This window comes from Argentina silus (genome assembly GCF_951799395.1).
Source record: "Argentina silus genome assembly, chromosome: 8".
In the NCBI taxonomy this organism is placed as follows: domain Eukaryota; kingdom Metazoa; phylum Chordata; class Actinopteri; order Argentiniformes; family Argentinidae; genus Argentina; species Argentina silus.
Window position 1 is genome coordinate 7,017,250 of NC_139662.1, and position 25,411 is coordinate 7,042,660.

Sequence of the window (25,411 nt, forward strand, 5' to 3'; positions counted from 1 at the left end):
GATTAGATTTAGATTAGATTCAACTTTATTGTCATTGCACAGAGTACAAGTACTGAGACAACGAAATGTAGTTTGGCATCTAACCAGACAGTGCAAATAGTGGCATAGTGCAAAAGACTGAAATTGTAGACAGTGCATGGTATTAAAGAGGTATGGGCGGAGGGTACACTGATACTGGGAGTCAATGTTCCTCTTGCTGGGGGGTGGAGGAGGGTGGCTGGGAGGGGGGGTGGGCTGTGCTACAGTCCGTGGCTGTGGTGAGGTGTCCCTACTAATGCCTCGCGCCCTCCGCAGACACTGCCTGCGCTGGAGGACCTGGGTGTGCAGTTTGTTGTTTGCTAATAGCAGCATGGAGTTCTTTCATTGCTAGCTTAGCATTAGCATCCGAAGGGATATAGGCTGCAGTAATAACAATAGTTATTACAATAACTATTAACTCTCTAGGTCGGTAAAACGGTATCCATGCCATGTCTGCTTACTGAATGAATAAGCACAGGACAAGGACTGCTGAAGCTAGTCTATGTAATGCATGGTATTCAAAGAAGATAATGATGGAGCATCACACACTTCAATTAGGTTTTTATTTCACCTAACGATAGGTTTTTACTCTTATATTTGATTATGCACTGTGCATTTTAATAAAACATGACACTGATGGACATTATTATTAAACCTTTATTTAGGCAGGAAAGTCCTATAGAAGGTCTCTTTTTCACATCGACAAGTGCATGTTATATACTTCAGAAAACAGAGACACAGAAAAAGAGTAAGAGACAACATCACTAACCTAAAACTGCATCTCAATAGCGGCTAGCTTTCTCCGTTTCTTTTGCTTTGCCTGCACTGATGTGACAGCTAACTGAGGGCAAATGTACGAACCAATTAAATCAACAAGAAGATATTATCTTAGGCTATGAGGTGCAGCAAGAACGAAAGAACAAATATATACAACAGAGAGTGCATTCATGTTTTTGACTGCGTTCACATTTTGGCCCAAGTGGCTATCCGTTGAAATGCGCACGACTACGAATCACACGTCAGTGAGGGAGAGAAGCAAAACAGATAGCGGATGCTGCTGTCATGCATATCAACTATCTCCTTATCCCGGCTTTAACTGGTCCTTTATTATGCTGTTACATGCAAAATTGTCGTAACTAAAGGAAAATGATTGGTAAGTCTGCCAAAGGTTAATTGACCTAACGGCCCTGTAACGTTATATGACAGCCCATGGTAATCGTTAACGTCAATGAATGGGTCAATATGGGCACCTTGTTTATAGATGCAACGTGTGTCTGGTGTTTTTAAGAGACGTGCAAAGTCATTAAATATGTTGTAGTATTTACAGAACCATTCATTACACAACTATGTTGTCAAGATAGCTGGCTGGGTCTACTTCCTGGTTTCATACATTGTCTAATCTTATATTGTTTATTTCCCAGCAAGCTCACATGTCAAGCTACCAGTTTGACAGTTGTTTACATCTCATTAATTGATCAGGGTGAACAGGTCTTTCCCCATTCAACATGGTTAGCTTTGAAACAGGCTTATCAGGTTTTTCTTCCTCATGTGAAATGATCATGTGACAACATAGCAAGCTCATGCAGTCAGCTACCTTGCAAACACTGCAGTCTCTGTTGTCTGTTCTACTTTGGCATTCTTACTTCTTAGAACATTCTTCAAGTGGGACTAGCAATTCCATATATTTCTAGCAGTCCTCTTTCCGGCTGTGTGATTGCCAGGCACACCCTCAGAATCTTCCTAAGACTTCCCAAATGAACAAAACAATGTACTGTACCATAACTCTGGTGTGACCTTGCTTGTTGGAATTGGCTATATTATAACCCAACACTCCCAACTACTTGGTTTGAATACACTCTTTGTATCCTCAAGCATATGGCAAGATCAGCTTACACTACCCAAATCCTTTGTCACTGTTTGGTCACATGGTATACCTGAAAAGTGAATGTTTCAGGTGGACGTTGGCTCAGAAGTAACTTCACTCTAATGAAAATGCATACTCCAGTGTACTCTATGGAACCTCCACTGTGACTCTTGAAAACTACATGTTAGTAAGTCCAGCTCTCCCACTAGTATGAATGTTCTTGAAGAAAAGTGTGTGATTTTGTGTCGACATTGAGATGATGTCCGGTAATATTCGCTTAGGGCAATGTAAGGCAAAGTAAAACCCTGTTCTAAAAGGAGGGATGACAGATGATCAGAGTTAGCCTCTTGAACTCAGGTGACGGTCTTGTGCTGCTGAAGCCCATTTAGCACTGTCATTTCCTTTGCTTTCAACTGGAGACAATGTTGTCCACCATTAGACTAGCTTTTATGAAGAAGCAGACATTTAGGGTATTCTTTAACCAGTGCAAACAAATATGGTATTGTGTTGTATACATTTTTTTATGAACTGTAAGAAAGACTATAAGAAAACAAAAACCATACAACCAGTGATTGTGCAGGCCAGGGAGGCAAAACTAAAGACACCTAGGCCTACTTACCAGAAGAGCCTAGTTTATCTTTAGTGGTTTGAATGGTCTATCTGTGGTATTAAGATTAAGATCACTTTTCATTGTCCATTAACATAACTTAACTGACGTTTGTTCTCTTTGCATACCCCACTAGCGAAGCATCAAAGCACCTTGTGCCTTTGCTGTCCAGAATAAAAGGATTGTGCACTAACTAAAATAATTGGTGTCTGAAAAACACTGCAAGCCAGGGTATTGGCAAGTGAAAGTAGGCTTACTAATTTTTTGACAAACTTTAATTAGCTCTCACATAGTGACATAGTGACCCATTGTTAACACAGATAAGAGCATTGTGGTGGTGATTATTATTCCATTCACATGCATTTCTAATACTGTAATTCCATAATTCTCTAAAGGACTTAGATGACCCTTGATTTTCCAACAGTCCCACGTGTTTAGCACCTGATGGATGTAAATTTGTGTTGGGTTCTGATGGGGTAAGACAGTTGAACTAAGCTCATGAGGCATTTAGTTATATTCTTTAAGAATCAATGGCTATATACAGTAAATATGGATGTACCAATGGCTGTATAAAAATGTATGTACCAATCTCAGATTGCCCCTTTAAGCAGCATGTTTTTGAGTAAAATATGCTCTACGTTCTGCATCTGAAATGAGACTTGCTTCCCCATGTTTATGTTCTGTAACTGATGAGGGCAATTCCACAGTAACAGAATGACCCTTTGACTTTTCACTTTCAAACATATGGCAAACAAAATCCCTTCATAGGACGATTAAAAAATAAAATACAAGTAGGCCTATGTCATGTGCAGACACACACAGAGACACCCAATCTGCTCCTAGTTTGCCTCTGCAAAATTGAAACGTTCTTTATTGTCTGCAAACAGTGTGGGAAGGATCCTAATAATCTGTCTTAGGGACACCACACCATATGTGTCAGTTTGGTAACAGAATTACCAGTTTTAATCACGTATTAATTCATAAACTAAATCAATAACAGTAAAAACACTACAAGTATTTTGTAGATCTACCTATACTTCTCACTTTTGTTAACTTTCATCATCCTAGCTCCTCATGAGGCAGAGACATTTTAAAGTTTCTTACACTTATGTGGGTTTTTCGTAAAGAAATTCGTAATTCTTAAACGTAAAGAAGCCAAACCATTTCCTAAAAACTAAATGAACGTGTAGATATTAGTTGAGCGGGGTCTATCCTTTGATCTTTTTCTAAACACCTTTAGACTTTTTCTGGTAGATGTTTTCTTAGACGCTTTTCCATATGACCAGATGTTAAAGCCTTTGCTTATCCCTATTCTTATGATGGAAGATGGTTGAGAAAGGTATTTCTCACTTCATTTCCCAAAATGATAGCCTATTAGAAACGATTAGCTTTCGTTTGATACCCAATTTGATATGCTCTGATGAATTTTACATTTTGATCCTCATGGGTCCTTTACACGGAATTGCCCACAACTATTCAAATTAAACCTTCAAAGAGTCACGAGTAGGAGAGTCGTTTAAACATTTTTAACATAAAGCTAACAGCGGAACTGAGAATGAAATGGGTTTAGACGGCTCCCCAGGTTGTTAAGCACATATATACAGGTGCGCCTCGACACGCGACGTGTCACACTTTCGGTAAAATACCGCAGATCTGGTGTTGAAGGTAAGGAATACGTTTGCTACGTTAAATAAGTTGGCTTGAATAAACTGAATAATTTGTGTTGATCAGCCTTTTTGTTTTAATATGTCCTAGAGTTGCGTCTACCGCTGTAAATATGCAACCAATGTTGGCTTATTCCAGAGGTCTTGTTTCCATTTGACCTATTCCATCTTAATTAATCGATTGATCAATTTAAAATGAATCCACTGTAGGTTATTCATCGTTTTGGCAAATATATCTTTTAGCATTATTGTTCCTGTAGTAGCCTATAGTTTCCTTCCTTGTTTTCTTACAAAGGGCTTTGTTTTGGAAGATCACATTTCTTAGCTTGCAAGAATAACCCAGTTTGCGATTATAACCCAGTATTCTTTGTTTTGCACAAAGCCATGTTTCACTCAAGCTTTAGGTAACCATTATTTAGATTTGATTTCCTCAATTTTCATCTACTTTTACTTTTTCGTGTAGATCACCTTCAGGAGGCGCTATCAACAGCTCTCTGGAGTTCATAATGCTTGTTTACTAATGTTTGCATAGCGGGTGTGTACATGTATAGGTTTTCTTTATTGTAGTATTAACAGTGCTGTGTCTGTGTTGTCTGTACTGTATCTGATGTCTGTATCCTGTTTCATATAGGGAGTCCGGAGGAGCCGCTGGGTGGGCTTTCCTCCCCCTGTCCCAGGGGACCCCATCACAGACCAGACTCTCACATGGTCAGTACTTTGAATCATACATCTATAAATCAACAGTGCTTATCAGCATATTAAAATTCCTGAATTTGGTCTCTCTCTGTCTCTCACCCTCTCTTTACCTGTATCTCTTTCTTCCTCTCACTCTCTCTGTCTCAGGATGTCCAGGGATACAGATGGGTGTGCTGGCGTGTCTGGCTGTGTCGTATTGGGGCGTTGTTCTCCCTTGGTCTGCTCCTGCTACTGTTTCACTGGCGGCCGCGTCTAGGCGTTCTCGCTCGCTGCAGCTCCTGTCCACAGGCCTTGGCAGATATTCTGCTATTAAAGGTAAAATTGTAACAGAGGGGTACCAAACGCAAACGAGAAAATTGTATATATGTTTGTATTAATGTTACATAAAACGAGAAACAATATGATACTGTATGTAGCCTACACAGTGTTATGACATGGAGAAATAACTGTGCCACCCCAGTTTGATTGTATTAAGTTTTGTATTTTTCCATCACATGCTGAAAAGTGTCTTTTCAGCATGTGATGATTATGTGGTGCATTGTTTATACAAGAAGCAGCACTTGGGTGATAGTTTTGTTTTTGTCTCTTCTCTCAGGACAGGTTTGACCAGCAGTATGTTGTGGAGGTTCTCACAGAAGAGATGGAGGGCAGGTTAGCTTCATGTCTTCATCTGCAACAACTATTATATTATTGTGGGGGGACATGCAGCGTTCGGCCTGTAGAGGCAGCTACAGGACCGTGGCCAGGGTTACGGAGGCGAGGCTTCGTTGCGCACCTGTTGCGAATGAAGCCTCGTTGACGGAAAGGTTTAAGATGTGTGTGCCTCTGCTTTTGAAGGAGAAAGGCTGGAAAGCCAAAGGACTGAAAAGTCCCTAGCAAACCACAAAATAAACGACAATTCCCTCATCTCAACACTGCGTCTGCCTCTGTGTGTCACGGACATTGCTACAATTATATATCTCCTTTTAAATCTTTAATCGTAGCCATAATATTGAGTTGTTCATAACAAAAAAGGCGAGGCAAAATCATTATTTGACGGGAATGTCCAGTCTTTGAATATATGTCTGCTGGAAGCCACAGACCGCTTTACCCCTACTTGAATTGATGCTTTCCCTGCATCACCCTGTTTTATTTATCCCAAACTTTTGACAATGAAACGTCTTTTCCCCTGTAGTATGGAGCAGAATGGAGGACAGATGGAAGACAATGAGTGGAGAGATACAATCCAGCTACACAAGGAGGAGGTACGGACAGAACAAGGATTGGACAGAGAACTCTAGAGCTACACTTTTATGACACCACTAATTTTTTATGTCTTTCAGAAAGAGTTGCTGCGATACTACCTGTTTGAGGGGCTGCGCTACATCTGGATGGCCAGGAAGGGAGCCTTCTGTCGTGTTAGGTACTGTGGGAGGAGATGATATGGAAGTGTGGGATGACCGTTGGGACCGAAGTTTGTGTACTCACAGAAATAGGATCGGTGGAGTGGACATTGCTGCAAAATCTGCAGAAATATTTCAATGTTCACCCAATGTGTCAGCTTTGCATGTCAATTCTACTTATCCTAATTATTGGTTTTACAGCACTATAAATAAAACTGTTGTCTTATTGGTCTCTCTTTTTCCCAAAAAAGCAATTATAGAGTGGAGGAATTGTGTTGAACTAATGTCTGTTCGCTCTTCCTCCACAGTGTCCTCAATGAGGACTGGACATGTGACGATCTGTACCGTTTCCAGGAAGGCCTTAGTCGTTTGGAGCAGAGCTCCAGGTACGTTGCCCTTTCTCTACCTTTCCCTTGTTTTTCCTCACACACTTCACTTCTTCTCCATTTCTATCCAAGATCTCACTCCATCCCTCTCCTTCTTTCAGGAGGAAGGTCTATGGGACCAACCTTATAGATGTACCTATGAAGTCTTATCTGCGGCTATTTGTTGATGAGGTGATTTTACTATTCTTTGCACACCTATCTACACTCTCATTTGGTTACACATATAAAAAAAGAAAACAGATTTACTAGCCATTTGCAGTGGTGCACATTTTAAAGTTGGAATCAAAAGTCAGACAACAGCCAAACTGAGTCATTAGTTCATGGTATTTTACCTCTTCTCTGAAGCCTTCTGTTCTTTCATGTTTCTTCCCTGCTGATAGTAACAGGCACACATGCAGCACCATAGCCAACACTGGATAAATCTTGTTTTGTGCACCTACACTTCAAGTAACTGAGGTAATGTAAGTCCTCTTTACTCCATACCCCTCTCCTCCACTTTCAATCCCTCCCTGCATCTTTCCAGGTGCTCAACCCATTCTACATATTCCAGTTGTTCAGCATAATCCTGTGGATCTCAGACAACTACATATATTACGCTTCCTGCATCTTGGTAATTTCCGTCATATCCATCAGCATCTCTCTGTATGAGATCCGCAAGGTGAGTGAGGCCATGGCCCAGTCCAGAAACAACCCCTAGCCTCTATCACAAAAGACTATATATGATCTGATCTGATTGTCAACATGCTGATAACTGAAATTCATTGTCCCTGTGATTTCACAGCAAAACACCAGTATTCGTAGCATGGCTCGGCTTGTAACCAATATCACTGTGCGCAGAGGTTCCGGGGGTGAGTTTTCCTCTTATCTTGTACAAACAATGTGTCTAAAGACATTTTGGCCTGGTACCATCTCAGCCTCTGCCGCCTTCCCTTAGTTTTTACTCCCACAAAGTCAGCAGAAAGGATTTAATAAGTAGAAGGATATAGCAGAAGACTTACCTCCTCTCCTATTGGTTGGCTAGGTGGCTCTATAACCCTGTTGCTTGAATTGATCCAGTCCTTTTAGAACTGTGAATGTCAATTTGATGAAGAGGACGGGGTCTGGAGAATAATATCCTGTCTTTCAGAGGAGGAGTGTGTGAGCTCAGTAGAACTGGTCCCAGGGGACTGTTTGGTGATTCCCCAGGGCGGAATGCTGCTGCCTTGCGACGCTGCCCTGCTGTCAGGGGAGTGCTTGGTCAATGAAAGCATGCTTACTGGTGAGACCTTACAAAGAAAACGTTTTTGGATCAGCTTAACCCCCCCAAAAGTTTTAACATTAACCGTTAAAGGGGAGCACGCAACACTGACTCTGTAGATCAGTGTTTGTGCAACTTCTTCCTAATTTCTTTTGGAGAAGTCATATCTTACCCTCTGATCTCTCATCCTGCCTTTAGGTGAGAGCATCCCTGTGATGAAGACCCCGCTGCCCACTACTGGGGGGCAGTTCTGTTCCGAGGCCCAGCGGAGACACACCCTCTTTTGTGGCACACAGCTTATCCAGGCCAAAAGGGGCGGAATGGGAGGGGGAGGGACAATTGCTGTTGTCACAAGCACAGGTTAGACTGGTCCCTTTCAGCTGGACTTTTGTAAGTCATTTAACCCTTTCAACAACATTTTCCATTTCTATACATACTGTTCATCATTTCACTTTTCTTTTATACAGTGCCTTCGGAAAGTATTCAACCCCTTCACATTTTCCACATTTTGTTGTGTTATAGAGATTTAAAATGGATTCATTTAAAAGAATTTACCATCAATCTACATACACATAATTCAACTTATACATAGACATGACTATAATACATTATTTAAACATACACATTCTCTTTTTTTTCATTTTTACAAAATGAGACTACTTAATCATACAAGACTGTCATGCTTTTAAGGAAGACATGTCTGATAGCTACAGTAGTCATTGTTTCATGAAAGTGATAGGAGTGCCTTGGGATGGTAACATGTTTCTCCAGTCATACCTGTATTTTCCTGTCTTTCTTCCTCAGGGTTTTTCACAGCCAAAGGTGACCTTGTTAGTTCCATCCTCCACCCCCAACCCATTAACTTCCGCTTCTACCAAGACACTGTCAAGTTCCTGCTCTTACTGGGCGTTGTTGGTAAGCTCAAACACTAAAGCAATAACACACGAGAGGGTGTGCTATATTGCGAATATCGGAATGGCTGTAATGCAGTCATAGTCTCTGAGAACAGAATCCTCACTTCTGCACTGCAGTAATGCAATAATTTGTAATAATAACAAGGCTAACAGCGTCAAACCCAAAGGTACTCAACTGCATGTTAATATACAATCAAGCATTCTTGTAGTTCATGGAAAGCTACTTGTTCCCTCAAGTCTGGTTACTGTTTTAATAAAACAGAGCCCTAAACAGTTTAACCATAGCTACCAGCAATGTGCATTGACAGCCATTCCTTGATGCATAGTAGCCATTTTGTTACCTTTTTAGACCGTTTTTATGCTGTATAAACATCATTTAATTATTAATTTTTATTTTTATTTTTTTAGCATTGATTGGCACTATATACACCATTGTGGTCCTTGTAAGAAGCAATGTAAGTATTTGCATTACCCATATGTTTAATACCAAAATTATGACTGGGTGAATTTCTGGAATGATTTGTTAGATTCAAACTTCAAATTGGGTATTTAGGCTTGACTTTCAACAGACCCACCTTTGTACAGTAGTCATCTTCAGGTCCTTTTATTTGTTTTATTTAAAAGCCAGGCTTGTTCATTAATGACTTGACCCTTCACCTACATCCGCCAAAGTTGCTTACTTGGTGGTGTTACCACTGTTATGGTTAGTTGCACTGTATCCTATTTGTAGGGACTTTGTAATCTATTTGCTTGTACTTTGTGTGTATTTACTGTTAGCCAATTTGTATGGACTTTTAGTTGCTCTCCATAAGAAAATGTATGTACAGAGTGTGTATATTGCTCTGTACAATGCTAAATAACTGCGATGTACATTGCCCCAGGCCACATGGTGGGAGCTGGTGGTCCGGACTCTGGACATAGTGACCATCGTGGTACCCCCCGCCTTGCCCGCGGCCATAACCACTGGCACCATCTACGCCCAGCGCCGACTGAAGAGACACGGAATCTTCTGCATCAGCCCTCCGCGAATCAACGTCTGTGGGAAGGTCTCACTCTTCTGCTTTGACAAGGTGAGGCCACACTAGTAGGCTCAAGTGTATTGAGTATTTATGTGTATGAGCGCTGCTATACTAACTGCGTTTGAGCATATAGTGGGTAAATTAGAAGGGTAAATTAGTTTGTTTAACCTTTGTTAGTAAGTTATTGAGAATAAATGCTCTTTTACCATAGTGAACAGTCAAGGCGGTCATGTGAGTTTGCAATACAGGGGATGCAGGTTCAAGAATTGTGTGAGCTAGTGTGCGAGGAAGCAATACTGCTTGCAGCAGCGTGACACCTGTTACACACAGGGTTGGAGTCAATTTGAATTCTGATCCAGTCAATGCAAAATTCCATACATGAATTGACATGCAATGTGCCATTTCCTTTTCACAAATTGAATTTCAATTCACTTCTTGATCAAACTGACCATCAACCACATTCTGGCACTCAGACAGGCACTCTGACGGAAGACGGATTGGACGTGTGGGGGGTGATCGAGAGTGGTGGAGCAGGTTTCTCTGAGCTGGTCCCAGACCCCCAGCTCCTGCCTCCAGGTCCCATGCTTTCAGCCCTAGCCTGCAGCCACACTGTAGCCTTGCTGGGGGGAGAGCTCCTTGGCGACCCCCTGGAGCTCAAGATGATCGAGTCCACCGGCTGGGTAAGTTTCGCTACTGTACCTGCACCTTTTAGTCTTTTAGTAATACCCCTCCTTGTGCAATGTGTGTAGAGAGACTGAGCCTGGTTCAATTTCTGGCCCTATATCTAACAGAATGTTTGGATGGTGGCTATTTTCCCTGTCATTTCTGTCCACCCTTACAGGATCTGGAGGAGCCAGAAGGAGATGGAAATGCCTTGGATGCAGAGTTCGGAGGTCACAGGATCATGGCAGTCATGAGACCCCCGGCATGCCAGCTTCAACCTGAGGGCATAGTGAGTATCCTCATGGCTTGAAACATCCAATGACACATCTAACGCTCTGCTCCATGTCTGGAGTTCCTTTTGATTCTCTGCTCCATAGGTGTCACTCATATGAAAGGATTGGATAGATGAGGTTAATGTGGTGGGAGCTCCTCTTAGTTTATTGCTCACACATATTCAAGACCTTTCAGATCTGTGAGCAGTGAACGCCAAAGGAGTCAAAGCTAAGGGAAGGGACAAGGAATGGAATTGGAAGTTGATTTCAGAGAGAGGCATTCAAAATGGCATGCAAAAGAAATTGAGCCATAGAAAGATTTTCACTGTTCTGGGTTTGTGTTTTAATCATTATTATAATAAATAGTTCGGTCAGCCAGATAACGGTTTGTATCTCATGAAGGGAAGATTTAAGTATATTGCTATCATGTCATTCTACGATCTTCTTTTCCTGTCAGGGCATCGTGCAGCGTTTTCCCTTCTCCTCGTCTCTCCAGAGGATGAGTGTGGTGACGGTTGCCCCAGGCGGACAGCCGGCTCTTGCCTTCATCAAGGGGGCCCCGGAAATGGTAGCCAGTCTGTGCCTGAGAAAAACCGGTACAAAGTGCCTCAGTCAGTCCAGTAGTTGGTGCTACGTCCACGCTGCCCACACATTGGCCTCTGCAAGCGGGGATCTAATCCCCATGCTGCCTATCCCTGATGTCATACTCTCATCTATCGCTCCACAAAATCACAAAGTGGATCAGAGTACGAGTGCTGATCTTGGATGACTTTTGCCTTTTCGGTCATAATGAAAAAGAGTATATGGACAGGTGGGGAGTGGACCTGATCCTAGATAAACACTACTACTCTGAATTGATTTGTGTGTACAGGCTCTGAAGTTAAAGATATTCCACTGAGAAATTCAAATTAGAGAATGTACTGCAGTATTATGTCTTGATCTTGTTCCTTTATGCTTGTAGCCCGGTTTGTCATCTTTTTGTTTTTATCGTTCTTTATCTTCTGTTTTTGCAGTGCCTGTGCAGTTTTCAGACACACTGCGTAAGTTTGCAAGCGATGGCTTCAGGGTGCTTGCTCTTGGATACAAACCTCTAGATGGACATGCTGGCCTGACCATTGAACGGTGGGCAATCTATATTGAAAACACCAAATTCTATGTCCATTGCACCTACAGTAGCTATTGCCTATGTTCTTAAATTATCCCTTAGAAACCGTAGATTAAAACATTCAGTTTCAAATACGGGATCATTTTGATCTGGATTAAAGTTTCTGAAAACGTGTGTGTATGTGTGTGTCATCAGGGGGGAGGTGGAGAAAGACATGCAGTTCCTGGGTTTGCTGGTGATGAAGAATCTGGTGAAGCCAGAGAGTGCTAAGGTCATCAACACCCTTAGTCTGGCACATGTTCGAACTGTCATGATCACTGGTGGGTCTAGGACCTCTTCTTTTCAACAAAAATAAGAATGTCACTAGAAATATATATATATATATATGTGTGTATTTGTTTAATTTATAAAGTGTTTCAAACTATGCTTTACCCATAACCTGTCTCATCACTTCAGGTATACACTCTTACTTGAAGATATTATGTATATGGCTAAAAGAAGGTCAACTTCATTGTTATTATTTGATTGCTAGTTATTTCCCCCTTCTGTATTTTAGGTGACAACATTCTGACTGCAGTCAATGTGGCAGGAAGCTGTGGCATGGTGGGCTTGGACGAAAGGGTGATATTTGTCCATGTGACCCCTCACACGACCCAATCCATGCCCACAATGCGATTCCACCTGGGGGAGGGAGGGGCTGATGCCATAGTCTCCCAGGACTCCATAGAAGTCCTCACTCAGGTTGGTCTTACACATACGCACTGGTCTTTGTATCCTTGCGATTGCTACACAGGCTAACAGTATTCTCTGTATGAAGCCAGTGTACTTAACTCTACTGTACATAGTATTGGTATTGATGGATTGGGTATTGTGAAAGAATACAGCTTGAGGAACATACTTCAGATTCCCTCTCAACAACTGATCTATCCATATATTCACTAAGGAGTGGAACTTGTCACACAGTTTGTTTGACATTTAATAAAAAAACATATAATAAACTGAAATGGACTTTGAGTCTGCTTCGTGTATGAAATGTGCTATATAAATAAAGTTGCCTTGCCTTGCCTTGCCTTTCTCAGGGCCTGTACCAGAGTGGTGTCAAGTATCACCTGGCTATCAACGGCAAGTCCTTTTCTGCTCTGTGTGACCACTTCCCTGAGTACCTGCCAAAGGTAGGACCACAGCACACTGCGCTCCACAGTCACCCATTCAATAGAGAGCCTGTCGTTGACTAGGATGGATCCTGTTTGATGTCATAATGAGTTATACCTGTACACAAATAATAATCGTCTCCACAGCCTCATAAAGTGTGACTATTAATCTTTTCTAAAAATAAAACATAATCATGAGTTTTTATGGAAGCGCCTGTACAGTTTTACCTCTTAAAAAAGTAATCCTGTAAGTAACCCTGAAAAAGTAATGCCCAGTCTAGCCATCCTAAGGCAATGATTCTGATTTGTGAGTGTGTTATAGAGACAATGTATTGTATATTTGTTGTGGTTGCAGGTGTTGATGCGAGGCACAGTGTTTGCACGCATGGCCCCCGAACAGAAGACTCAACTGGTCACAGAGCTGCAGAAACTGAAGTGAGAGAAGAAGTAGAGAGAGATGGAGGCAAAGAACAGAAGGAAGGCAGTCAGGGAAGAGGAGGAGAGGGGTAGAGATGGAAAGGCATAATTAGTGAGTAGGAGAAAGAGACAAAGGCAGTTAGTTGCCAGCTGCCAAGGGCTGTGATGGAGGTGAAAATGGCATGCAAAGGCAAATTCTAGAATAGGTAGAAAGAAGGTATTTGTCCCACCAAAAGTTGTCCCATGTTTATATTTTAAAATGATTTGATCATACTCAGACAATGCTACATCCTTGATTTGTTTGGCACAGACAGACTGACCCAAACTACAGCCCTCATCTTCTCTACTCACCCATCCTTTTCTCCCCTTATTAAGCTACCGGGTGGGGATGTGTGGGGATGGGGCCAACGACTGTGGGGCCCTAAGGGCTGCTGACGTGGGGGTGTCCCTGTCTGAGGCTGAGGCATCCATGGCCTCTCCCTTCACCTCCAAGTCAGACAACATCAGCTGTGTGCCTCTGCTCATCAGGTAGAAGGAAGGATTCACTCTCCCCTACTCTTTGGCCCCTATGCCAGTACTGTAAAAATGCTTGCCCCTTCCTTCCTTTCATGTGGTAATCAACCCTGATTTGACATGGTTGAATTGTTGAAAATAGTGATGTCAAAATGTCCTTAGATCTACAGTGCATTCGGAAAGTATTCAGACCCCTTCACTTTTTCCACATTTTGTTATGTTACAGCCTTATTCTAAAGTTGATTCAATTAATTTTTTCCCTCATCAATCTACACACAATACTCCAAAATCTGGAAAAAGTTAAGGGGTCTGAATACATTCCAAATGCACTGTATATTATTAAGTACAGATCAGGGATTACATGCAGAGGCAGGAAGAAAATATGCATTTTTAAGGTATTCAAACGAAACCTTTGTTCCTTTTTTGATCTGTCTGTTACTCTATCAGCACATTTGAGGGGAACGCCCTGAGCAAGGCACTGCACAGAATCACTGATTTTCAAATCAAATACATACCAAATAACTACTCATCAGAATGAGCTAATCTGAGCAGCGTCTTGACTATTGACTCGAATTTGGGAAACAAATGTCTTCCCTAGTCATGTGATGTACATGATTATCCAGTATTTACTTGCATGAAAGGATAGCCCTACTACAGGGGTAATTAATGCTACCTCTGGAGTGCTGGACAGGTGTGCAGGCTTCTGTTCTGGCCATACACTAACACCTCATTCAGCTAATCTCCCTCTCTTTCCCCCAGGGAGGGCAGGTGTTCCCTGGTGACATCGTTCAGTCTCTTCCGGTACATGGCCTTGTACAGCCTGATCCAGTTCAGCTCTGTGCTCATCCTCTACACAGTGAGTAGTGTTGTCCATGTCAAACTAGCCGTATTGTTTTTAGTCTGTAGTATAGCAATGTGTTGACCCTGGCTCCCTCCCTGCTATTTTGTTTGCCCCATTCAGCTGAAGACTAACCTGGGCGACCTGCAGTTTCTGTTCTTCGACATGTTCCTGGTGACACTGCTGGCCATTGTGATGGGGAAAGGAGGCCCCAGCAAGGAGCTACACCCCCAGAGGCCCCCTGCTAGCCTGTTAACGCTGCCCATCCTGGGTAGCATGTTTCTGCACACCATACTGCTCATCCTGGGGCAGCTGGCCGCTCTGTTCATCACTATCTCGCAGGACTGGTAAGAACAATTGGATGATAGTGATTATTATGATTAGTTTTTACCTGATCAGGAAAAATATTCTGGTGTTTGGATGGGGGGGAAAAGAAGGGTCCCATGATGACAATAGATCCTTGAGAAAGGACTAGGTTGACCGAAGGACCAATTCGAGGTGATGTGGACGTGGCTCAATGGTATTGAGGATAAGTTAAAGGGCAATGCATGGTCTCTGTAAGCACGCATTGCTGCATAATTGTTGTCACTAAAGGGGCGGGGCTAGTGTCCCTCAAAGGAATCCATTCTAAGGCCCACCATTTGAGAAGAGATGAGTATTCCTGTTCTCTCAACAATGGCTTTTATCTGACAGCCCTCCTCTCTTCTTTTTAGGTTTGTCCCCCTCAATTCCACAGTGACGGGGGCCGCTAACCTGCCCAACCTTGAAGATACCAGTGTGTTCGCCTTGTCAGGGTACCAATACATCATCATGGCTGTTGTGGTGACCAAAGGGTACCCGTACAAGAAACCTCTCTACTACAATGGTGAGACAGACCACTAAACCTATTCAAACTTTCCTTGTGTGGGTTTGCTGATGTTGTATGAATGTTGCATGCATTGGACCATCTTTGTTACCTTCTGGTTCAGTCAGTGTTCCATTATTCCTTATCTGTGAACTTTGCTGGTCGATGTGGCAGCAAAATAGACTGATATATTGTGTGCTCTCTCTCTATTGCCTTCCAGTGGTGTTTTTATGTATACTGCTAGTCTTATTTGCTTTGATGAGCTGGCTAGTGCTGTCCCCTCTGCCTTTCATGCGGAAGCTGCTCCAGCTGTATGACATCACAGACATGACCTTCAAACTGCTGCTGGTGGCCCTGGCTGCACTCAACTTCCTCATCTGCTTCATTTTGGAGGTACTGGACACAGGGCCAACTCTACTCTAAACACCCATGAAAGCCTCAGTTGTTACAGGTGGGAGAGGAGCCTGACTGTTTCTGCATTCAGCAATACTCATTGCTAGACAATGAAAAGTCAGCTACAGCAGAAACAGGCAGGCACCTAGGCTTTTCACCCAAACGACACACATAAAATATTCTGCCTGTTGAATTGCTGAACCCTAAAGTAGTTTTTATTAACTTATCCTTTATTTATCCAGGTAAGACCCATTGAGAGATTAATCTCTTTTTCAAGGGAGCCCTTACTATTGCCTGTCTTTATAGGTGCTGATAGACAGAGGGATGCTGAGCTGCTTGCGTCGGAAGCAGGAGTCCAAAAAGCAGTACAAACGTCTAGATGTCCTCCTGTCAGACTCCCCCTCATGGCCCCCCCTGAACCAACCCCTGTCCCCAACCCAGTGCACAGTCAATGGCCTAACTAGCATCAGCCTCGCCTCCCCTCGGACATTCAATCAGCCAAAGAGTGCCGTGGATCCAAGCCGCATCCACTAATGCCCAAGCTGAGGACAGTGAGCCAAATGAAATCTGTTTTATAGAACATTTTCAGTGAAGTACAATACTGGTGAGAGCCAGCAATGCAAGATGATGTGAATAAAGCCTATTCTTTAAACAATCTTGTCAATGCACATGACTGTGTGGGTGTGTTGGAGGTTAGTGTCAGCTGTGTTGATGAGAGGTATGGGCCAGTTGCTTTTGACCACACCAATCGGTCTTTGGATGACATGAGACTCAAATGGATGTTGTGGCATAAATGTGGAATGGGTAAATGTAGAAGATGAAAATACTTTCAGATTACCAGTGGTGAAATCAATATCATTTGTAACTGCAGAGATATGAAAGACAAGCAGCAGATTATTTTATAAATCATTTTTTATTAAATCGGTATTTACAGGCAGTTTTGTGTTCTCACTCAAGAGCTTGACAAACTGTTGATCCTCCCCCTCCTTCCAGGCCTCTAAGTTTGGTTGGTGCAATGAGAGGACATTCCATAAATCCCTTTCAGTATACAGTTTTCCTAGGGTATTCATAGCTATCAAACTTGCAGTTACTCAACTATGCCCTCCCCCTCACTCATTTTGATATTGTTCAGGTGAAAATGATGACTACTCAGTGACCACTCCAAATGGATCTAAACCACATAAGAACCGTCTATCATACATATTCCATTGTATCTGGAGCGTTAAGTAACATGCTTGCCGAATAGGCCTGGATTCTTAGGGAGAAAGAAGGCAAGCTGCAGAGCAACGGTATTCCTCAATTCAAATATCATCATGGCATACCTGGGGGGCTGGAGACTGACTACCTGACAGACAGTTTTAGATTTGTTTCATATCAAACATCATGCATTCTTGGAACAATGGGGTACATCTTAAATAACATTTGAACCCCCCCATACCCAGATATCAAACAGCATTATCCATTTCAAAAGTAGGTGCTGACTTGAGAGCTTTATTGTGGACATCAGCTGTTGTTGCACACAATCTCCTAAACTCTCCCTAAAGTAAAATCTGACATTTCATTCAGTCTCTCACTTGCACCTGAGTTCCTACTTCAGTGAAGCAGATGAAGAAATGAACAAACAGATGACAGTAGATATGATGTAAGGGGGGTTTAAGGGATTACAGCAGTGAATTTATTCCCCATTTGACCCTCTTAATTTCTGCCAGCACCCCCTCTACAGTTTTGAAGTTTGAATTAACCAATATTTACAGGATGATTTAAAAATGAGTTTTTAGTTCATTTAGATTAAAATACTGCTCTGATATCGCTACAATATCATATCATACAAAAAGGCAGAAAAGCTGCTTAAAAATTTACTGAAAATCCACAATATTATCTCCATTTTGTCATTTCATTTTTACCGTTTTTATTATTTTTCTTTTTAATAGAAATCAGACAGTCTGAGGGAGACGCCAGAAAAGCTCAATTTAAAAAAAGAAATGACAACCGTAAACAGAACTTATCAGAAACTTCCACACACACATCACCCTCAATTTAAAAACTAATGGCGATGTACAGATTATTAATCTGTCAATCAATAACCCAGATCAAAAAAATAAAAACAATGCAGGACAACATTAACAAATAAAAAATAAAAAAAAGCTTTTAAGGGATGGGATGTAGGAAGGGGATTTGAGTGATATCTCTAGTATTATTGCTGGGAGAAGCTGGTACCATCCATCCCTCATCTTATTTTGCCATGCCCCCAGTCAGTCACTGCTCTTCTCTCCTCTCTTTTCAGGCATCCTCTGTTCTTTCAAGTCTTTTCAAATGGAAGGGTCCATGGCTGACATCCAGAATAGCCTTCTGCCCTGTAGGTTTTCCATGACAGACTGGTTGGCAGCCCACATTGGGGCAGGTGAGAAGAGAAAGAGGGGACTCCTGGGGCAATGTGGGGTACTTAAAGGGATCATCACAGTGAGCATAGTCCAGATGTCCTTATCACAGTGTTTAACAGAGGAGGGGTAGAGATCGAGAGAGCCGATGTTCCTTCTTAAGTTCCTTCATGCCTTTTCCCTCCTTTTTCCTCATAGCACACATATCAAGTGGGAGCCATGAGAGGGGAAGATATGCATTCACAACAAAAAATCCAAATTGCCCCTTTGCCAGGAGGCCAGCTATCTTGCCCTCTCTCCTCCTCCTCCTCCCTATCTCTCTCTCTCCCTCCCTATGGCAGGATGGCCTCTCGTTCACTTATCTGTGCTGGCGGAAGCCTTGTGTGCCGTCGGGGCCTGCTGGTTGGCGGACAGCCTGATTGTTTGATCGGGTCTCCTCTGAAGGCGTAGTAGAATTTGTACGCCCTGGTCTGGTGGTAGGTAGGGAGAAGAACAAGAGCACGTCAAAGGGGAAGATGCTCATGTGATTTATATTTCCTAGACTTACTTTATTCATACTAGAGTCCAAACATTCACTGGAATACAGGTGAATCTGGTTTCTTACCTCTCTGTGTTAGGCTTCTCCTGAGGCGACTCTTCAGGGCTGGCACTTCCCAGTATTCTCTTCCTGGCCTCAGCGTATTCTGCCTCCCTCTGGGCAAGGGACTTGACCTGTGGCGTGGGTCGGTTCTGGCCCAGAGGCGACCCCAATGACCCATTACTGGAGGGGCGCTTCAGGATGCGAATCTGGGGTGGGGGCGCCGCGGGGAGGGAGTCATCCTGAATCACAATGGCTGTCTTCAAGGGCGATCGCACAGAATTGGTACTAGACACTCTGTGAACAAAAAGATGATGTGTGTGAGCGGAATGGTAGATGGAGAGTGTAACCATTGAACCCTCAGTGTAGTCAGTTAAGTAGGAGTAGGCTATAGGAGTGTGGTCTATGTGTACCATTGGACCCTAGATCAGAGGAAGTATTTTCAAGATCAAATGCTTGATGAGTGTGAAGTGCACCAGAGATGTTGTCTGATGTGAGTGTTACATTGAATTCACAAAGTGTGGATGCATTATACCCTATGATTTGTTTGAGTAATGAGTGATGTGTGCATGTCATCCAAGGACCAACAGTTTCACAAGCAAACTCTTGTGGCCCAATGCTTTTGAGTTGATATTGGCTCTTTGTGCATTTCAGTCAGTCCTTACTCACTTCTCTTTCTGGCTGATCCTAAGCTTCTCTTCTAATCTTCTCTCCATTTCCTGCATTTAGGAAAGAGAGAGAACAAAATATGTGGTTAAAACAAATATGCAAAACAACAAACTAAAAAGGGAGAGCTGTAGCAGGTAGGAAGGAGGGGGGTGGAAACTATGGAGAGCTAGATTCAATTTCAGTTATTTATACCGCAGCAGGGCAGCAGCCAAGCCATTGCAAAGCTTAGCCAGGACACCATCCTGAGATACAGGAGCAGCACTGCATATGAGCTAGCCCTGATATACCCTACAGAAATTGGCAAATACTCTAGGCCATGCAACATCAATCAAACCGCCAAAAAATCACAGTGCCCTCAATCTAATATTCTGCCATAAATCACCAATCTGGAAACCTTCTTGGACTGCTAGCATCCTCAAAACGTGTTCATAAACGTTTGCTGTTAAATTTTGGATAACAACATATTGAGGATGCTAGCAGTCCAAAAAGGTCTCCAGATTGTTGAGTTGGCAGAATATTAACTCAAGAGCACTTTGTGATTCCTTGGCGGCTCGATTGATAAATCGTTGTATGGCCTAGATTATGCAATTTTCTCTAGGGCATCAGGGCTACTGAGGAGCACTGCATCTGAGAATGGTGTCCTGGCTCGGCAAAACTTGGCCTAAATGCAGTAAAAAGAATGGCAAAGGAGGGACTACATTAACTGACAGCTAGTGGGACAGAGAGAGCACCAATTTCATGACATTTGCCTATAGCAATAATAACAACTATTTGAGCAAGCCATATTTGACAGCTAGGCAGAGCCGGTTATTTAGACCAGTCAGGCCACTATCAATGAGGGTTGCTGGCTAACGCGTTAACTTGTCTACTCGGGTTGTAACTTATGGCAACAAATAGTTGGCTAGCTAATGTTAGCAGGTTTGACACACAGATAGCCAACTCAACAAGCTAGCTACATTCGTTACCTGATCAGTAGCTAGTTAACAAGTTAGCTAACACGCCAGTCAGTTTCAAAACAAAAAGACCACATTTGCTAGCTACCTAACTTAGCTGAATAATCAACTTACAACAGTTAGTTAGCTAGCTGGCACATGACTTTTAGCTTGTGTTGGCTAGCTAGCATGATGTGTGTATCTACACTTGTGCCAACTTTTAGTCTAGGGAAGCACTTTTTAGTCTAGTAAGTATAGCTATGAAGCCAAATAAGCTCAATAACAATAACGCATCCTGAAAATACCAATTGATGTGTGCAACTTGTTGTCGGCGCTCGGTACGTAGCTAATTGAAAGCTAGCTAGCTACATGGCAAGTAAGTTACCTAACATTTGCTGCTAGGTCAGCTAGCTAGCCTCCTAGTTAGCTAATATTGGTTTGGCTGCTGCTAGCTAGCTAACCACCTAGCTATTGAAAAACGTTGATGATTAGATATGCAGCTAACGTTAGGCTAGTGGACTTATTTAACTTCCCAGTGTCATCTCTCTAGTTTTAATAATAGCCAGTCAGCTATGTCTAAAAATAACTGTTCCATATAGTTTTCAATTTCTGGCCTAGCTAACGAGCTAACAAGCCAGATATCTATCTAGCTTACGCGTTAGCTAGCTATGTAGCTACATTGACTGACTTCAAATGAGTCGTGACTCCTGTGTTAATGACTCTTTCCCAAGCACAAAGCTCAGAATGTGACTTCGTAAGATGGACTTGCCACTTCACATAGATTTCCATTGTAGCCTACTCTTACCCCACTGTCTGCAGCTTCCTCCCAACTTTCGGCAACCTCATCATCCATGTTTCATTCTTTCAGGCACGCCGTTGAGGAGTTTGCTCTCGAGTCGTGGGCTCCGTCCAGATCCGCCCCCTGTCCCACTCGCTGACATCATTCAGAGAGGTTGCTGTTGCAACTTCGGGCAGAACCATACATATCAAATGAGGCTCTGGTCTGTGCCTAACATCCACGGAATATATCCACAGAATATTAGACTGTACTTGTAGTACGTCCTGTTGTATTTTGTAAAGTTTATTGGCAAATATCTACAGTTGGCTGCCTGGGGCTAAACGTGTATGGCGGCTACTACACATGATTTTGTATACTTTGATCACATTATTTTGATTACACAATAAAATTACTCATATTGGGCGACTACGTAACAACAGCATGTGGTGGGGGTGCATTTAGTTGATTTCGACGCAAATACAGTAGAAGCGAAAACGATTACAATCTACTAAGACTAAGATATGGCAAATAATGATCAAACCAAGGTAAGCTACACATTTATTTTTAGTTATCTAAACCAATATCCTTGTGCTGTTCTGCCTGTGGTTCCGTAGTTGGGTGTACAATTCAGTCCGGTGATAAAAATTAATATGATTAAATCACAAGGATTCATTTGAAGTGCAAATCATTGATTGGTCTATGAGTAGGCCTACTGTTTCTATCTGATTAGACCACCTCTTCAATCTCTCCCAAGGGGTGGGAGACCCATTGCTCTTTAAAGGAGGTACAAGGGATCCTATTGCGGGAGCCTTTCGTCACATTGGAAGAGAGTAGAGAAATTCCAAGCATTCCCATGCGACCTGCTTATTGACACATACCCAAAGGCAGGTGAGTAAAAAGTTACTATATTGTCCACTTATTCTTTCTCTAAGATGCTAGCTTCAATGAAAAGATTCAAATACAGGGTTTCAAAGCAGGGACACAAGAGAAGGAGAATGACAACAGTGTATTGCGATTAAATGTTGATAATAACCAATAAATATCAGTTGAGTCTGGACAGCCATTGACATCAATACATGCAACAGTACTATCCTCTGTCCCTCACTCATAGGGACCACATGCACCCAGGAGATGGTGGATCTGATCTTAAATCATGGAGAAGGCCAGGCTTGCGCCCACACATCACCGCATGCCTTTTCTAGAGATGACCACTCCGAATCCCACTTTGTCTGATCAGAGGTTATGTCGACTAACATCCTCATCCCTCAAGTAAAGTATTATTGACATATAATTGTTAATGAGAATATACTCACTGTATGTGGAATGTTCTGCATGTGAAGGTAAGTATTTCACCTTTTTTTCATGATTGATCTCTGATGTCTGTTTCTTCTCTGCAGTGATTACTCTAGTCGAGAAGATGGCCCCTCTTCGTGTCATTCAGCTCATTCCTCAAACGTTCTAGGAAGCAGGCTGTAAGGTGAGACCATTTATATATTCTACAAATGTTAGCTCAAATATACAGTATTAGCTCAAGTGCTCCTGAAAGAATGAGAAATACAATTACCAGGGGGATTACAAACACCTGATAAAACCCAGTTGAAGTGGTGGTATCCATCTTGTGGTCTCATCACGGTGTCATCTCACCAATGATGAGAAGGGAACTAGGCAGGAAGCCTCAATGTAAACATACTGTGAAAAACTGGATGGGTGGATATAATGTGAGAAAAAACACGTTATGCTATGTATGTATCCCTCAAGGTGATATATGTGGCCCGCAATCCAAAGGACAATGTGGTTTCATATTTTCACTTTGACCGAATGAATCTGATTCAACCAGAGCCAGGACCCTGGCCACAGTATCTGGATAAATTCATGAAAGGACAGTGTAAGTGTTGTACTGGATTGCTTCTTATATACGTGTACAATAAAAAAAAAAAAATATATATATATCTGTAATTTTGTTGCCACTGCTACTCAATTGTTTGACCTAGACCCCATTGAGATAGAATTACATTGACTGAGAAGATTTTTCACAGTAGGATGGGGCTCCTGGTATGACCATGTAAAAGCCTTCTGGAGGCAGAGAGAAAAGAAGCCAATACACTGCTTATTCTTTGAAGACATGAAGGAGGTATGCCTCAATTGACCTTGACTTGACCTTGTAGTATAGTGGTGCTTTTCAAAAAACACATTAACCACTTCTGTACTGGCACTGTCAAAACAGGTCATACATTATATACTGTACTGTAAGTGAATACTGACAGTATTTTATAACACTCAATTTCTCATTACTAAATAATTCTGACTCTACCTCATCTGTTTTTCTCTCAGAACCCTGCCAGAGAGATTCATCGGATCTCTGAATTCTTGGGGAAACACTTCATCAGATGAAATTATTAACAACATTTTCTGCCATGCAAGAAAACCCCATGGCCAACTACTCTGTTGTACCAGATACCATCTTCAATCGTCAGGCATCTGAATTCTTAAGGAAGGGTGTGTGTGAGTGTGTGTGTGTGAGAGAGAGGGAATTCAACTGAATACTGCATTATTCTTCTAAAAGACTACCACATTCTACACTGCGGCATGTCCTGGTTGCCAGGGGCACCAGAGACATATTTTCTTCTGTGGGGCATAATCCATTTTGCATTGCACAACAGTGAGTGTGTGTTAAAGTCAGATCCATTGTTTGTGTTTACAGGAGAAGTTGGAGACTGGCAGAATCATTTCAGTCCACAGGAAAATGCTTTATTTGATGAGCATTACAACTCAATGATGGCTGATAGTACCATTCCATTCCGCTTCTTGATCTTTTTCATTTCAAACCCCTACCCTACACTCCGGAGGTGGATAGACAATCTTAAAGTTTGCCTGACAAATGTTTTTTTACTTGATGGCCTTGTGGTGCCTGACTGCTTCACTCAACAAGGATTTTGTTATTAAACAAGGATTCAACAATTTTTGTTTTTACTGACTATGCTTTTGTTTCACTTTTTATTTATCCATCTATTCTTGTTCTCTCCATGGAATGTAGTGTCTTTGAATACTGAGAAAAGCGCTATCCAAAATAAATGGACAATTATCATTGTCTCTTGCACATTTGATTATGAAGTAGTACATTTTCTACATTTGCATTTGGTGTCAATGTTTGAATTAAGTATTTAATTCCTAAATAAATATTGAGTGACAACACAAATTCTATGTAGCTCATGTGTATTCACCCCATATATTAATCTATATTTTATCGATTCACCTGCCATACTCGCATATACCTGTCTGTACTGTGTTTACAACAATTATATAATAATAAATAGACAGACTAAAATAGATCATTGTCTAGAATTAAGTAGGCCTACTTCGGGTCGGGTCAAACTTATTTATTAGGACATTTACACTCACCGGCCACTTTATTAGGTACACCTTGCTAGTACTGGGTTGGACCCCCTTTTGCCTTCAGAACTGCCTTAATTCTTTGTGGCATAGATTCAACAAGGTGCTGGAAACATTCCTCAGAGATTTTGGTCCATATTGACATGATAACATCACGCAGTTGCTGCAGATTTGTCGGCTGCACATTCATGATGCGAATCTCCTGTTCCACCACATCCCAAAGGTGCTCTATTGGATTGAGATCTGGTGACTGTGGAGGCCATTGGAGTACAGTGAACTCATTGTCATGTTCAAGAAACCAGTTTGAGATAATGTGAGCTTTGTGACATGGCGTGTTATCCTGCTGGAAGTAGCCATCAGAAGATGGGTACACTGTGTGGTCATGAAGGGATGGACATGGTCAGCAACAATACTCAGGTAGGCTGTGGCGTTTAAACGATGCTCAATTGGTACTAAGGGGCCCAAAGTGTGCCAAGAAAATGTCCCCCACACCATTACACCACCACCACCAGCCTGAACCGTTGATACAAGGCAGGATGGATCCATGCTTTCATGTTGTTTACGCCAAATTCTGACCCTACCATCTGAATGTCACAGCAGAAATCGAGACTCATCAGACCAGGCAACGTTCTTCCAATCTTCTATTGTCCAATTTTGGTGAGCCCGTTCGAATTGTAACCTCAGTTTCCTGTTCTTAGCTGACA

The 25,411-nt window shown here is 42.2% G+C and overlaps 2 protein-coding genes and 1 pseudogene across 6 annotated transcripts; 2 read left to right on the plus strand and 1 right to left on the minus strand.

Annotated features, from left to right (window-relative positions):
* The first annotated feature begins 1,046 nt into the window (after nucleotides 1–1,046).
* On the plus strand, nucleotides 1,047–16,633 carry atp13a2 (ATPase cation transporting 13A2). Of its 4 annotated transcripts, none has more exons than XR_014554354.1 (29): nucleotides 1,047–1,171; nucleotides 4,785–4,861; nucleotides 4,997–5,164; nucleotides 5,445–5,500; nucleotides 6,024–6,093; nucleotides 6,172–6,251; nucleotides 6,540–6,617; nucleotides 6,719–6,788; nucleotides 7,141–7,275; nucleotides 7,399–7,465; nucleotides 7,744–7,875; nucleotides 8,053–8,214; nucleotides 8,659–8,769; nucleotides 9,177–9,223; nucleotides 9,650–9,838; nucleotides 10,261–10,467; nucleotides 10,629–10,739; nucleotides 11,180–11,318; nucleotides 11,736–11,844; nucleotides 12,023–12,147; nucleotides 12,384–12,568; nucleotides 12,907–12,999; nucleotides 13,334–13,413; nucleotides 13,771–13,923; nucleotides 14,668–14,764; nucleotides 14,870–15,093; nucleotides 15,460–15,611; nucleotides 15,891–15,983; nucleotides 16,290–16,427. XR_014554354.1 is itself a non-coding variant. In XM_083675131.1 (29 exons), the coding sequence occupies exons 1-29, from the start codon at nucleotides 1,165–1,167 to the stop codon at nucleotides 16,515–16,517; spliced, it is 3,525 nt and encodes a 1,174-aa protein (XP_083531257.1). In that variant the 5' UTR covers nucleotides 1,047–1,164; the 3' UTR covers nucleotides 16,518–16,633. The 4 variants fall into 4 exon arrangements, 3 of the variants coding, with proteins under 3 accessions (XP_083531257.1, XP_083531258.1, XP_083531259.1); XM_083675131.1 differs by having other exon boundaries at nucleotides 15,811–15,983; nucleotides 16,290–16,633; XM_083675132.1 differs by lacking the exon at nucleotides 1,047–1,171 and adding an exon at nucleotides 3,786–4,154 and having other exon boundaries at nucleotides 15,811–15,983; nucleotides 16,290–16,632.
* Nucleotides 16,634–16,891: 258 nt separating this feature from the next.
* On the minus strand, nucleotides 16,892–21,469 carry szrd1 (SUZ RNA binding domain containing 1). The gene is made up of 4 exons (XM_083675134.1): nucleotides 21,345–21,469; nucleotides 19,608–19,657; nucleotides 18,966–19,235; nucleotides 16,892–18,831 (listed from the first exon to the last, which is right to left on the minus strand). The coding sequence occupies exons 1-4, from the start codon at nucleotides 21,390–21,392 to the stop codon at nucleotides 18,720–18,722; spliced, it is 480 nt and encodes a 159-aa protein (XP_083531260.1). The 5' UTR covers nucleotides 21,393–21,469; the 3' UTR covers nucleotides 16,892–18,719.
* A 379-nt stretch (nucleotides 21,470–21,848) lies between these two features.
* On the plus strand, nucleotides 21,849–24,260 carry LOC310808884 (sulfotransferase 1C4-like; annotated as a pseudogene). Its single transcript, XR_014555094.1, has 8 exons — nucleotides 21,849–21,862; nucleotides 22,099–22,205; nucleotides 22,429–22,561; nucleotides 22,715–22,794; nucleotides 23,076–23,202; nucleotides 23,354–23,448; nucleotides 23,649–23,813; nucleotides 24,019–24,260. The product of XR_014555094.1 is annotated as a sulfotransferase 1C4-like (transcript).
* Nucleotides 24,261–25,411: the final 1,151 nt, after the last annotated feature.